Raw genomic sequence first — 12,400 nt, forward strand, 5'->3', positions numbered from 1 at the left:
GGCGCCGAGCCAAAATCCTGGATTTTTAAAAGTTAATTATTTTAATCTATTATACCGCTGAGCTAAAATATACTTTCTTTTAATTTTGTTCAGAAAATCCAATTTAGGTAACTCAGTGAAGTCTATTTTTCATGAAATGGAAGAACATCTACTCTAAAGAAATAGGTATAGTAAATATTCCAGAATTAAAGAAGAATCCACATATGTTCTTTAAAAAAAAGCATTTAAAACACTCTGCACAAATTACGCTGATGGCCACTTGTGAAGTTGTAACATATGCTATTGAGTTAGTATGCTGCTCTTCTCTGAACGCTGGATAGGAAGTGATGAGAAGAACGCAAATGCCACAGAACTCCAGCCTACAGACGGATGTGCCATCTTTGCCAAAATAATTGAGTTTCTTGGTTCCTTGAATTTTTCAAAGCTTACAACAACAACAACAAAAAATGTGTGTATAAACCAAAGGATACAGAAAACCAGTTTCTATCTAGATAGGGCAGGATTTATTATCCAGTACTTGGACTACCAAACTTCCTCCGTTTGTTTCCGTAAGATTTCTAATGAAGCACAGACATTACATAATGTGCAAACACTGCAAGGCCTCCTAAAAGTCAAGCTGGCAAGTTAAAGGTTGCTGTCTGAGTGACAGTCAAGCCACAGAGAAGCAAAGCTGCAGAGGGAATGTCTGGCCAGGACAGGTTCCCACCTAGGAATGGTCTCTGACCTGACCTTCTTTTCCCTTGATAACCCTTCTCTACATGTAACCTCAAAATCATGCCACCAACGCAAGTGGCTGTTATGAATGTTGGTTACTTTCACCATTCATCAGCATAAACTCTGGTGGAGCCCACTAATCATCTGTAAGGGTGTAGATCTTCTGCTAATGAGTGTTGTTCTTCCTTAGCTGGGACCTAAGTCCATTTGTATTAAGTAACATACCAGGATTCACCAAAGGGATGGCCAGGGCAAGACTGGGCAAAGAAAGCTTCTGTAATGACTAGTGCAAGAGATGGCAAGGGTGGCACTGGGCATCTAGAGGGAACAGGTGGGAAGAAGTGACTAGGACGTCTGAGCTGCTTAGTAAACGATGAAAAGACCAAACTAAGTACCCAAGTAGGGAATGAAGCAAAAACGCAAAGAAGAAAGAAGACAGGTCAATTTTGTCTCCTTTCCTTTGCCTAAATTACACAGTACGATTGGGCAATGGGAAGAGAACAGAGACCACTGAAGTATGGATTAGAGCCAAGGGATTAGAAAATGAGAGACGGGAAGGATGTCAGAAATAGGAGGGCTGTGCTCCAAAAGGCTGTAAGTCAGCTGTTTCGAATAGAGATGAGGCAAGGTGGCTGATGGGCACAGTCTGGTTTACAGAGTCAATTTTGAACACAGGATTATAACTCTACTACGGTTGTATGAGAAAGGAAGCTCAGGGCTCCTCAAGAAACAGTGTGGCAAGAAATCTCTGGTTCCCTTGGGTCAGGGAGAAAGTGCTTTGTTCGCTGCTGCCTGCACTTATGACTGCTAGAAGATATAGCAAGTGGTGGACTACTGGATCTAAAAGATTCTTTTCTTTCAAGTTCAGATTTTGGAGCCTACTTCTCCAAGACAGTGTTCATAACTCTGGTGCAGAAAAATTAGAAAATACCTTTATATAACAACCTGTTTTAACTAAAACATTAAACACTTGACTTCATGTTATATGTATTATATTATATATCACTAAATATATAATTTAGTATAATTTGTTCTACCTAGTGTTTTCATAGAAACAGAAAAGCAAATAAAACTAGTATATTATGTCCTGATTTGGGTTTAAAAAATACTTCCAAAAGGCATAAAGAAAGGACAGATAGCTGCATATCTAATGGTGCCCTTAGTTTTGTGATTGCAAAGGGGTCCTCAACCTTTGCAATTTCTCAAGGACAAGCAGCATCAGATTCAGGCAATCAGAATGAAGAAAGTATCTCTCCCAAGGAGGAAAATGGTGTCCTGAGCTGGACAATGCTTTTTGTTTTTCATTCAATTTTTATATTAAGATAACTGTAGATTTATATGCAGCGTAAGAAATAATACGGAGAAATCCAAGTAACCTTTACCCAATTTCTCCCAAAGGTGACATTTTGAAAAACTATTGTATGACATTATAATCAGGATATTGACATTGATACAATCAAGATACAAGAGAATTCCAGAATTCTGTCAGCACAACGATGTCTCTTGTTGCCCTTTTGTAATTGTACCCACTTCTCTCATTCATTTTTTAAAATTTCAGAATATTAGGGGGTACATGTTTTATTTACATACTTTGTTTTTGTACAGATTGAGTCCAAGTTATAAGGGTGTCCTTGACCCATATAATGTGCACTGTACCCGAAAGGTGTGAATTTACCCATCCCTTTTCCTCCTTCCCTGAGCTTGATTTTCACTGAGATTTACTTCCATATGTACACCTAAGTGTTGATTAGTTCCAGCTCAGTATTGAGGACGTGTGTTTGTTTCTCCATTGTTGTGATGTTTCAGTTAGAAGAATCATTTCCAGTTCCATCCAGGTTGCCACAAAAGATACTAGATCACTAATTTTTTTATGGCTGAGTAGTACTCCATAGTATGCATATATATACCTACCACAATTTACTAATTCATTCATGCATTGGTGTGCACTTGAGTTGCTTCCAGATCTTTGTGATTGTGAACTGTGCTACTACAAACATTCAAGTGCAGGTGTCCTTTTCATAAAATGACCTTTGTTCCTTTGGGTATATACCCAGCAGTGCAAACGAGTATAACCTTTATGGAAAATTTTACAGAGATACCGCAAAGAACTTGAAGTAGACCTAACATTTGACCCCTCTTTCACTTTTAACCCATGGCATCCACTAAACTATTCTCCATTTCTGCAATTTTATCAGTTCAAGAATGCCATACAAATGGAATCAAATAGTATACAACCTTTGGAGAGTGATTTTTTTTTTTTTTTTGGCTCAGCAAAGCTCTCTGGAGATCCATATAAGTTGTTGTGAACATTAATAGTTCACAACATTGAGTAGTATTCCAGGGTATGGCTGTCCCACCAATTGTTTATTTACCAACTGAAAGACATCTAGGTTGCTTCCAGTTTGGGGCTATTATGAACAAAAGTGCTATACACTTTCATATATAGGTTTTTGTGTGAACATGAGTTTTCACTTGTCAGGGATGAATGTCTAGAAGTGTAAGTGCTGGGTCATATGGTAGCTGCATGTTTAGCTTCTTTAGAAACTGTCAAACTTTTCTAGAGCGAGTGTTCCATTTTACATTACCAGCAGCCATGTATGGGGGATCCAGCTTCTCTGCATCCTTATCAGCATTGGCTACAGCCATTTTTTATTTTAGCCATTCTGCCAGCTGTGTGATGTCAGATCTCCTTGTGATCTTAATTTGCATTTTCATAGTGGCTCATATGTTGAACATCTTCTCATGTGCTTTTTGGCATCTGTTCACGTCTTTAGCCCACTGTCCAATTGGACTGTTTGGATTTTTACTATTAAGGTTTGAGAATTTTTATGCATTCTAGATACCAATCCCTTGTCAGATAGGCTGTAAATATTTTCCAGTAGTCTATAGCTTGTCCTTTGAAAAATCTTTAATAGTATAAGATTTTTACTTTTGATGAAGTCCAATTTATCAATTTTTCCTTTTATGAATCAGGCTTTTCAACTCTTTGCCTAGTCCTTGACCCTAAAGATTTTCTCTTATTTCTTTCTAAAAAGATTATAGTTTTGAGTTTTATATGTAAATATAAATACATGGATTTGTAAATCCATGGTCTCTTCTGAGTTAATTTTTGTATTAGGTGTTAGGTTTAGATCAAGGTTCATTTTCTTTCTTTCTTTTCTTCTTGGCCTATAGAGAGCCAAATGCTTCAGCAACATATGTTGAAAAGGCAATCTCTTTTTCATCAAATTGCTTTTGCATTCTTGTCAAAAATCATGTTAAACATGGGAAAAACTGACATCTTTATTATGTGACACTTTCAATCCATGAATGTGGTCTGTCTCTCCATTTATTAAGGTCTTCTCTTGTTTCATCAGCATTTATAGTTTTCAGCATATAAGTTCCACACATGTATGTTTTGCTGGATTTATGCCTAAGCATTTACTTTTTGAATGACTGTAACTGGTTATTATTTTAAAATTTTGGCTTCCATTGCAAATGTACGGATATAACTGATTCTTGTGTTTATCCCATGACATTGCTGAATTCACTTAATAATTCTACAAGTTGGTGTTTTTCATAGTTTTCCTTGTAGATAATCATGCCATTTGCAAGTAGCAATAGTTTAATCTCTTCTTTTCCGATATGCTTATCTACTATGCCCTTTTCCTGCCTTATTGGATTAACTTCCAGAACTATATTAAGACACGTAAGAGCAGACATGTTTGCCTTGTTCCTGATCTCACAAGCATCCAAAATGGTTTTTTCTCATCAGTTGATACGGTCATGTGATTTTTCTTCTGTTGATATGGTAGATTATATTAATGAATTTTAAAATACTGCATCCCAGAAATAGACACCATTTGATTGTGGTTTATAATTTTTTTTATATATTGCTAAATTCTATTTGCTAATAGAGTATTTTGTTGGGGATGTTTGTGTATATATCCACAGGGATATCAGTTTGTAGGGGTTTTTGTCAGGTTTTGATATCAATGCCAGCTTCAAAAAATGAATTGTGATGTGTTCCCTCCTCTCGTATTTTCTGTAAGAGTTGGGGTAGAAGTGATGTTATTTTTTTCTTAGACATTTGCCACAATTCTGAGGTGAAACCATCTGGGCCCAGACATGTTCTTTTTGGGAGCTTGGAAATTATGAATTCAATTGCTTTCATGGTTATAGGGTTATGCAAATTACCTATTTCATCTTGTGTGAATTGTAATTTGTCTCTCTTGAGGAACTGGTCTATTTCATCTAAGTTGGCAAATTATGTGTGTAGAATTAGTTGCAATAGGCTTTATTATCCTTTTGCTGTCAGTAGGGTCTATAGTGATATCTGTTAATTTCTTTTTAAAAAATTTAAAATATTAATTAAAAGGATACAGGTATTTTTGTTACATAGATATATCGTGTAATGCTTAAGTCAGGGCTTTTGGTACACCCATCCCCAGACTAATGTTCAGGGGGCCCAATAGGTAAGTTTTGGTCCTGCACCTCCCCTCCTTCCTCCCCACTTCTTCATCTCTCAAGACCTTTATAACACTTTGTGCCCATGTGTACCCATCTATCATCCCCCACTAATTATCCCAGACATTCCCCACGATGTCTGAGTTTTCCATTTTTGAGATACTTCACTTAAAATAATGGTCTCCAGTTAACTCCACATTGCTGCAGATGAAATTATTTTGTTCCTTTTTTATGGCTGAGTAGGACTCCATGGTGTGTTTGTGTATCATATTTTCTTTATCCATTCATTCTCAACTTAGGTCGATGCCACATCTTTGCTATGGTGACCTGCACTGCAATAAACTTTTTTGAGTACAGGTGTTTTTTTGTATTTCATTTCTGATCTTGGTAATTTGTGTCTTCCCCTTGTTCTTGTCAGTTTTGCTAAATAAAATTTCTCAATTTTATTAATATTTTCAAAATACCAGCTTTTTGTTTCACTGATTTTCTCTATTGTTTTTCTTTTCTTTTTAATTTTTAAGAATTTGATACCTTTTTATGTTATTTTATTTTTTGCAGTTTTGGCCAGGGCCAGGCTTGAACCCACCACCCACGGTATATGAGGCCGGTGCCCTACTTTTTGAGCCACAGGTGCCACCCTATTGTTTTTCTTTTTAATTTCTTTGATTTCCATTCTTTTATTTCCTTCCTTTTCCTTGTTTTAGGTTAATTTTCTCTTCCTTTCTAGGTTCTTGAGCTTGAAGCTTAGGATATCAAAACTTTTCCTTTTGTAATGTAATCATTTCTAATGTAAATTTTCAAGTACAGATTACAAATTTTCCACCTATTACTGCTTTAGTTGTGTCCTACAAACTATGATATGCTGTGTTTTCATTTTCATTCAGTTTTATTACTTAAATTTCTTTGTGATTTCCTTTGATTAATGTATTGTTTAGAAGTGTGGGGGCTTTCCATGTTTTTAAAGATCTGTTGATTTTCTGTTACAGATTTCTAGTTTGATTCCATTTCCATTGTGGTCTCAGAACATAGACCGCATGATTTCAATTATCTTAGTGTGTTGAAATGAACTGTTTTGCATAGAATGGTCTATAAGTGTCCAGGAGATCCTGTTGGTTGATGTTATCGTTCAGGTCTTCGCTAATTTTTAGTATTGTTCTATCAATTGTTGAGGGGGTGTTTAAGTATTTAACTATAACTGTGGACACGTTTTGCTTCATATATTTTGCAGCTGTCTTTTTTTGATGCATATTTAGGGTTGCAATGTCTTCCTGGTGATATCTTTGTCGACTGTCATTTTTATTATTATATGATATCCTTTCCTATCCTTGGTAATTTTCTTTGAGCTGAAGTCTACTTTATCTGGCATTAACAAAGTCATTCTTGGTTTCTTTTGCTTATAAATGTTAGCTTGACATAACTTTTCCCATTCTTCTACTGGTGTATTTAGACTAATGTAATCACTGGCATGCATTTTATTGTTTTCTGTTTGTTCTCTGTCATTTCTCTGCGTTCTTTTTCCTGCCTTCCTGTGTATAACTGAATATGTTTCAGAATTTCATTTTGATTTACCTATAGCAGTTTTGAGTACATCCCTTTGAATAGCTTTAGTTGTTCTCTATTGGTGTTGACATCTTACCAGTTCAAGTACAATGTAGAAAACCTACTTCTCATTATGTCCCTTCACTCCCTCCCACATATATCATCACCTTAAGGATTTCCTCTGAATACATTTAGAACCATAAGGGACAGTCTTATAATTTATGCTTCAATTGTTAAACATAATTTTAGAAATCTCAAGAGGGAATAGAAAATGTATTTATTTAAACTTGAACTTTTTCTATTGTTCTTTCTTTTTAATGCTCCAGGATTCCTGTTTTTTTTTTTTTAGAGGCAGAGTCTCACTTTTATCACCCTCAGTAGAGTGCTGTGGCATCACAGCTCACAGCAACCTCCAGCTCTTGGGTTTAGGTGATTCTTTTGCCTCAGCCTCCTGAGTACATGGGACTACAGGTGCCCACCACAATGCCTGGCTAATTTTTGTTGCAGTTTGTCTGGGGCTGGGTTTGAACCCACCACCCTCATTATATGGGGCCTGTGCCCTACTCACTGAGCCACAGGTGCTGCCCCAGGATTCCTTTTTTTAATCATTTCTTTTCTGTTGAGAGAGTTTCCTGTGGTTTTTCTTTTAGGTTTAGTGGTGAGAAATTCTTTTCATTTTCCTTCATTTGAGAATGTCTTACTTTACTCTTCTTTCTTAAAAGGTATTTTTTCTGGATACAGAATTTTGTATCGACAGTTCTTTTCTTTTTGCACTTGAAACACGTGTGCCACTTCCTTCTGGCTTCCATGGATTCTGATGAGTAATCAACTGTCATTTAAATAGACTTTCCTCTGTGAATAATGCATCCATCATTTCTCTCTTATTGCTTTCAAGAAATTTTGCTTTAGCTTTAAAATGTTTGATTATGATATATCTTAGGGTGGGTTTCTTTGGATTTATTCTGTTTTGGATTCACTCAGCTTCTTCAATCTACAGGTTCTTATCTTCTGCCAAATTTAGGAAGTTTTTAGTCAATATTTCTCCATTATTTATTTTTTTTGAGACAGTCTCACTATGTGGCCCTGGGTAGAGTGCCATGGCATCACAGCTCACAGCAACCTCCAACTTTTGGGCTTAAGCGATTCTCTTGCCTCAGCCTCCCGAGTAGCTGGGACTGCAGGTGCCCACCACAATACCTGGCTATTTTTTTGGTTGCAGTTGTCATTGTTGTTTGACAGGCCTGGGCTGGATTCGAACCCACCAGCTCCAATGTATGTGGCTGGCACCCTAGCCATTAAGTCACAGGTGCTGAGCCCAATGTTTTTTTAAGTACTTTTTCAGACCTACCCTCTTCTTCTAAGATTCTGATGACACAAATGCTCAATCTTCTGTTATATATATATATATATATATATATCCCCACAGGTACTGAGGCTATAGTTATTTTTCCCCCCTTTTCAGCTAATTTCCTCTCTGTTGGTTAATTTCTGTTGATCTACTTTCGCATTCACTGATTCTTTCCTCTGCCCCTTCCATTCTACTATTGAGCCCATTCATTGAGTTTTTATTTCAGTTATTGTATTTTTCAGTTCTAAAATTTCTCATTCAGTATTTTTAATGTCTTCTCTTTCCTGAGTCTATCTTTTCATTAGTTTATCTTTTTATGTGTAATAATTGCTCCTTAATGCATTTTATAATGGCTCATTTTAAATCTTTTTTTTTGTTGTTGTTGTAGTTTTTGGCTGGGGCTGGGTTTGAACTTGCCACCTCTGGCATATGGGGCTGGCGCCCTACTCCTCTGAGCCACAGGCACCGCCCTCCTTTTAAATCTCTTTCAGATAATTCTATTTCTGTCATTTTAGTATTGGCATTTACTGTCTTTTTCTTATAAAGTTGAGGGTTTTATTTTGTAGACAAATGATTTTCAACTACGATATGAACATTTGGCTATTATGCTGTGAGACTTTGGCTCTTATTTAAACTTTCTGTGTTAGCTGTTTTTTACTAATACTGCTCTAGCAGGGGAAGGGAAGGGTGCTGCCTCATTATTAACAGGTGGGATAGGACTTCAGCTTCCCCATTTGACTTCTCTTCCCTTGGGGTAGAAGGGCTCTTTGTTATTGCTGGGTAGGGGTAGAAATTCTTACTTTCTACTAGGCTTCTACTGTTATGATCTTGACTGGAGCAGCTTGAAGTCCTTTGCCACTTTTTCCTATGTGACTTCCCCTGGTCTCACGGCAGTGGTTGTCATGGTGGCCCCATTACTGTCAGGTAGTGATTAATGTCTTAACTCTCTAACTCAACCTCTTCTGGACAGTACCCTAGCAAGGAAGGAGAGGAGTGGCTCATTGCTGCTAATTAGGGGTCCAGGTTTATCATTTGACCTTTGCAGGTATGGATGAAGATATGGCCACTATTTTTACTATGATTACTTTTACTATGGTTTGGCTGGAGTAGAGAAGTTACTGTTTAAAAGTTTCCTTTAGGAAGTGCAGGAGACTAGAATATATCACTCCAAAACATGACTGTAGGAAACCAGAATATTCTACCCCTAAAGATGCCTCTCTTGTGAAAAAAGGATTATTCTAATTTGATTATTTTGAGAAACTACAGATACAGGAAAAGCTTTAAAAACAGAGATATTACCTTTTTTAAAGGAAAATTCACAGCTATAAAAGAAAGCTCCATTTGTAAGGATATCTATCTTCTTTCTGTATCAGGAAGAGAAGAATGGCTCTACGTCACTAAAAGACTTAGAGCTTCTATCTGTATGACAGAGCTTTCTCTCATTTGCAGTGTTTTTTCTGGTCAGTCTCCCATATTGACCTTCTGGATACCTGTTCTTTCTTTGTTTCAGTTGAAGGTGGGATTCATACCTGAACTCAGAAAAATATCTCTTTAAGATTTACTCATTTCTCTGGGTTATCTCCCATGTATACGTGAGGTATACACATTGATAAATTTATTTTTTCTAGTGTTAATCTATGTTTGTGACAAGGGTCTAACTCAACTAAGAGCCATAAAAGATAGAGAGAAAATGATTTTTTCCTCCTCTATAAAAAGCTGTCCCTTTCCTGATCTTTTGGGGAGGGAGGGTAGGCTTTTGTGGAGCTTTTTTTGGTTTCTACTCTTTGGTGTTTCTGGGTTGTTGGCTCCACATTTAGGGTATATGTTATAAAAAGAAAACCAAAGGAATTCACTACTGTGTTGTTCTTTGGGGCCCACTGTCTCTACATAATTTGTCTTCTATTCTCCCTCTTGTACAGTCTTCTGATATTTTTTTTATATATAATATCTGGGGGTTTCAGTACTTAAAAGGAGACGTAGGGGAAAAGTATATTTACTTTGTCTTCCCAGAAGCAGGAAAATGGTGTCTCTAATTGAAGATTGCTTTTTTCCCCCCCTTCAATCCATTCTGTAAGCTTAAAAAAAGAAATGCCAAAGAGGAGAGGAAAAACACTGTAAAGGAAAATAAAATGATCATGTTGAGGTATATACAGGGAATTTGACATACATCTGCCCCAATTCCAAAGGTCACAAGTAATTTTCAAAGGTAGATTCACCTTTAGATTTCATCTAGTATAACTCTTGTTCTGATTAGCCATTGAGAACCAAAGAGAAGAAGTAACTTAATTAAGGGCACAGAGTGAGTCTAGGGAAGAATCAAAATGAGGGTTATGGGTTTCTGACTTCTCATCAGTGCCATTTTCACTTAGTAGGTCAACTCTTCCTTTTTCGTATTATGAGAAAAGGATGAGGAGTTGGAATTGTGGTCTTTAAGGAACATTTCCCACTTCAACTTCTGGCAATTTCTGGGACTGTCCTTAGCCTTACTTCTCTTTCTCCCTATCTTATCTTTTTTTTTTTTTTTTTTCACTACTGTGCTAAGCTACAATAAAGAATGGGAACTGGGGAAAGCATGGAGGGAAAAAAACCACAAATACAAAAAAAAAAATTGAACCTTGTATTTTTGATGACTGCTTCTTACTATATATTTGGAAATACACCTCCCACACAAACTACATCTATACAACAGAATGGACAGGGCTGTGACTTGTTTCTAGAATCACTATGCATGAGACCTTATGACATTGTTAATACATAGAGCATAGAAAACTTTATTCAGCAGTTCTGCCTTTACCATTAACTAGGCCAAAAAGACAATAGTGGTGACTACTGTAAAGGAAGCTTATCACGGTGGCAGTCTGCCTGAGTGTAAGCACTGTCCACTACTTTGGTCAATTCATGTAACTACTCTGTACTTTAGTTTCTTCATTTGTAAAATAGGAACAGTAGCAATACCTAAACCTCACTAGTTCTTCTGAGGACCACAGATTAACTGTTGCTGCCAACTACTGTTCAATCACTTATTGGAGGTTTGTTATAAATAAAATAATAGATAGAAACTTTGCATATATTATGACATGTAATCCTAGAATAATCCTTTGAGTATGGGGTATTATTATTCCTATTTCATACATTAAGAAACTGGGATTTTTTTTTATGAAAGTAATTTATAAATACAGTATAAATTAGTATTATCCAAAAAGATGGATTACATTTTAAAGTAATTTTTGAAGCCAAAAGTTAAGGAACAAAAATATTCCAGAAAATACAATCAGCAAAACATATAGTATTAAAATATATATTACTATGATGATTATTTATTACTCTTATAATTTAAACTCTCCCAAAAACATGTAAAGAAGGAAAATAAAAACATAGCCTGTTAACTTTAAAAGAATATTTGGCCTTCTTCTCTTGTGTTGTTTTTTGCAAAGTGAGGGTTTTGCAAACTGAGTATTAACAGAGCGTTCTGTTAAATTCTATTAAAGTGGAATCACACCAAAAAAGAAAAAAGTGAACTATCCTTAGATCCTATGAGGAACACTTTCTGAGACTGTTTTGCAAATACTTTCTGCTATAAAAATGAGAATATATATATTAAAATGTGCTTACCTAGGCAGAAGGGTTGAAAAGCATTCGTCAGTGAAAATTCATTCTCCACGTTCATCATTCGAAGGCCCATTCTGATCATCAAGGACTTGATTATCTCAGGGCACGGTTTAAGTATCAAGTAGCCAGTAGCATAGAGAACATATCGAAACCAGCACAAAAGGGGAGTGGCAATTCTGCCATTGGGTGACTCGGACATTCGTTCAATTGTTGGAAAGAGCAGACAGGATCGAATTACCTATAATAAAGAAACATAGAGATCTTTCACGTCCTTTGTTATGTAAACTCCCAAATACTTTATCTTCTTTGGCACTACTGTGAATGGGATAGAGTCCTTGACTATTTTTTCAACTTGATTTTTGTTGGTATATATAAAGGCTACCAACTTACAGGTGTTGATTTTGTAACCTGAGACACTGCTATATTCCTTGACCATTTCTAAGAGTTTTGTAGTAAAATCCCTGGTGTTTTCCAGATATACAATAATATCATCTGCAAAGAGTAAAAGTTTAATCTCTTCTGACCCTCTATGGATACCCTTGATTGCCTTTTCTTCCCTAATTGCAGTGGCTAAAACTTCCATTACAATTTAATAAAGAGCAATGAAGACAATGGAGAACCTTGCCTGGTTCCTGATCTGAGTGGAAATGTTTGCAGTTTAACTCCATTCAATACAATATTGGCTGTGGGTTTGCTGTAGATGGCCTCTATCAGTTTAAGAAATGTCCCTTCTTTACCAATTTT

At 36.2% G+C, this 12,400-nt stretch overlaps 1 protein-coding gene across 2 annotated transcripts in view; it reads right to left on the reverse strand.

Annotated features, from left to right (window-relative positions):
* Nucleotides 1-12,400, reverse strand: part of LDAH (lipid droplet associated hydrolase) — a 132,436-nt gene that overhangs the window by 36,204 nt on the left and 83,832 nt on the right. For both annotated transcript variants that reach the window (XM_012803725.2, XM_023511880.1), the window contains one exon: nt 11,660-11,894. In XM_012803725.2, the coding sequence (XP_012659179.1) occupies nt 11,660-11,894 (235 nt within the window). The remainder of the gene's footprint in view (nt 1-11,659; nt 11,895-12,400) is intronic.

Source organism: Otolemur garnettii, unplaced genomic scaffold, assembly GCF_000181295.1.
Source record: "Otolemur garnettii isolate 467f Iridium unplaced genomic scaffold, OtoGar3 scaffold00022, whole genome shotgun sequence".
Taxonomy (NCBI): Eukaryota; Metazoa; Chordata; class Mammalia; order Primates; family Galagidae; genus Otolemur; species Otolemur garnettii.